Consider the following 2,343-nt stretch of genomic DNA (forward strand, 5'->3'; position numbering starts at 1 on the left):
CTTTCTTCCATGGGAATGAATTAATGACCTAATGCGCTTCCGAAAAATAGATTTGATGATTCCGTGATTGTGAAGGTTCTCCACTACCTGTAGGGTGTCAGGTGGTTATTCACGTCGGTTTCATTATCCTCATGTAGGAGCTGATGGGCATGCAACTTTTGAGTTTGGATATCAGAGGTGAGCAATATACTACGAGTTTCATCTTCTTCTTTGAACACTTGAGGTGTCACATGACCAATAATGTTGAAGGACCGATTGGTCTTCGTAGGGCCAGTCAAATCTAATTCCGCTGCTTCTTGAACCTCTCAGCTAACCAAAGCTTCCAGCCAGATGTACCAGCTTTGCTGTCATCGAAAGGTCTCATTATTCCAGCCACTCGTTCCTCAGGGTCGGATACGGAGAACACCAGTAACTGATCATTTTTTTGTGATAACAGAGTGGAAGATTATCTGATCAACGGAGGGTATGTGTTACCATAATGCTCCCATCACAACCTTGAAAGTAGGAATGAGCAAAGACAGCAACACAAATTTGTTGAGGATCGCAAGGTGCAGTAGACAGCTAGGGTGTATGAAAAGCATGCAGTTGTTTCGTAGTCACATTGACTAATCGTGACATACCAGTTTGGGGGTGGAACGCCATCTCTTGTTTCGTAGCGGTGGAGATCATATTTGTCTTGAGTGAATGTGTGGTTCGTCAAAAAATTAGTGCTTAATAGTATAAAGACGGTTGCTACGCAGTATACCCGTACCTCTGGTAATCATTTTGGGCCAGGTTTCCTTACGCACCGATGACAACTTTTCAACATGTTACATTGTGTAACTATTCCTGTATCCCCCTCGCGATTTCGTTACTTTTTTTCTCTCAATCATAGTGCGATTTTGGTTTCGCGAAACGCATTGGTTTGGGGAAGAAGACTTGGACATTCTGTGGCACACCGGAATATGTCGCACCGGAGATCATCCTGAACAAAGGCCATGATTATTCTGCCGACTATTGGTCTCTGGGTATTCTGATCTTTGAGCTACTCACTGGAAGGTGAGTAGCACAGGTATTTCAGTCAGTCGGGAATATTTTGAGTTTTGATGGAATGTGCCTCATGCATTCCACAAACTGCCTAAAACCTACATCCCCAAAACCAAAGCAGTCATGTCGTTATCCTTGAAGGGGATATTGTTTTAATTAGATACTTCGTAAAGTGACGTAAAGTGACCTTGGGAGGTACCTTCACATTCGCAGCGGCTGATTTGTATAAGGAAGATGGGCGGCGGGCAATTGGAGGGAACTTCAACCTTACGCGAACCGTCAAAATAGCGAAGCACTAGTCATTTCACCCGAGTACTGGGTCAGTAAAAAGTGAACCCAAAAAACTGTGTACTTTTAGCTTGACATCCTGGTCTATATTGGGCACAGTGAAATGTCTCAGTCTTCTCCTTTATTTCAACTTATTCGTCCTCGATTTTGATGCTATGACTTCTGGTTTTATTGCAGTATCGATAGCCAAGTGCCTGTCGCTGATGAAGTTCACGAGTGACCTATTTCATTTAAAAGCATTATTTAGGCTACCCCTTATTGGGTTGGCCTGGAATACCGTCCTGCATTTTACCATCCAAGCTTAGTCGATACTACTCATGCCTAGTGAAGCCTTGCTAATCAGAAACAGTATGGTGTGTAAGTGTGCATTCTTGGCGTGTGTTGTCAGCTTGTCCTAGAGATGTCAAAAGTATTTTGACTGGTTCAGTTACTAAATTATCCCGTTTAGGGTCTTTTTAGCTTTTGATTTTAACGAAATATTCCTTCTTGTGGCATTCGTACAGTTGTATCTGTGTTTTCCTCATGACCCAACAGCCCGCCGTTCACTGGATCTGACCCGATGAAAATATACAATGTCGTGCTCCGTGGTATAGACGCGATTCAATTCCCATCGCAATATATCAACCGCTCAGCTACCACATTGATCAAACGACTGTGTGCTCACAACCCGGCACAACGACTTGGTTACGGCCTCGGTGGAACAATTGATATAAAACAAAACAAGTGTGTTTCCCCGGACATTGTCTCTTTTTTCTTGATCTGTACGCCGCACTACACGCATATTATCTAAATATAAAGCACAACGCGCAGCTCAAACACGTTTGCAAACAACTCCGAAAAGATAAAAAAACTATTGTTATTTGTCCTGTAGTAGTATGCATAAAAAGCTCAGGAAACTACGGCAGTGACAATTAAATGTCATAAATGAATACAATATTACTTAGTTCAAGGCCAATAAGAAACTTCTTCGAATATCTTCGTAACAGTAGCCAGAGGCGGTCTGTGCACTGCACATTACGGGAAAGAATA

At 42.6% G+C, this 2,343-nt stretch overlaps 1 protein-coding gene across 1 annotated transcript; it reads left to right on the forward strand.

The window, feature by feature from the left end:
- Nucleotides 1-874: 874 nt before the first annotated feature.
- Nucleotides 875-2,035, forward strand: T265_15854 (hypothetical protein; the record flags this gene model as incomplete). Its single annotated transcript, XM_009179249.1, has 2 exons — nucleotides 875-1,038; nucleotides 1,849-2,035. Coding segments are annotated over 2 exons (351 nt in total), but the record flags the coding sequence as incomplete, so codon positions are not given.
- Between the last annotated feature and the right edge of the window lie 308 nt (nucleotides 2,036-2,343).

Source organism: Opisthorchis viverrini, assembly GCF_000715545.1.
Source record: "Opisthorchis viverrini unplaced genomic scaffold opera_v5_1363, whole genome shotgun sequence".
In the NCBI taxonomy this organism is placed as follows: Eukaryota; Metazoa; Platyhelminthes; class Trematoda; order Opisthorchiida; family Opisthorchiidae; genus Opisthorchis; species Opisthorchis viverrini.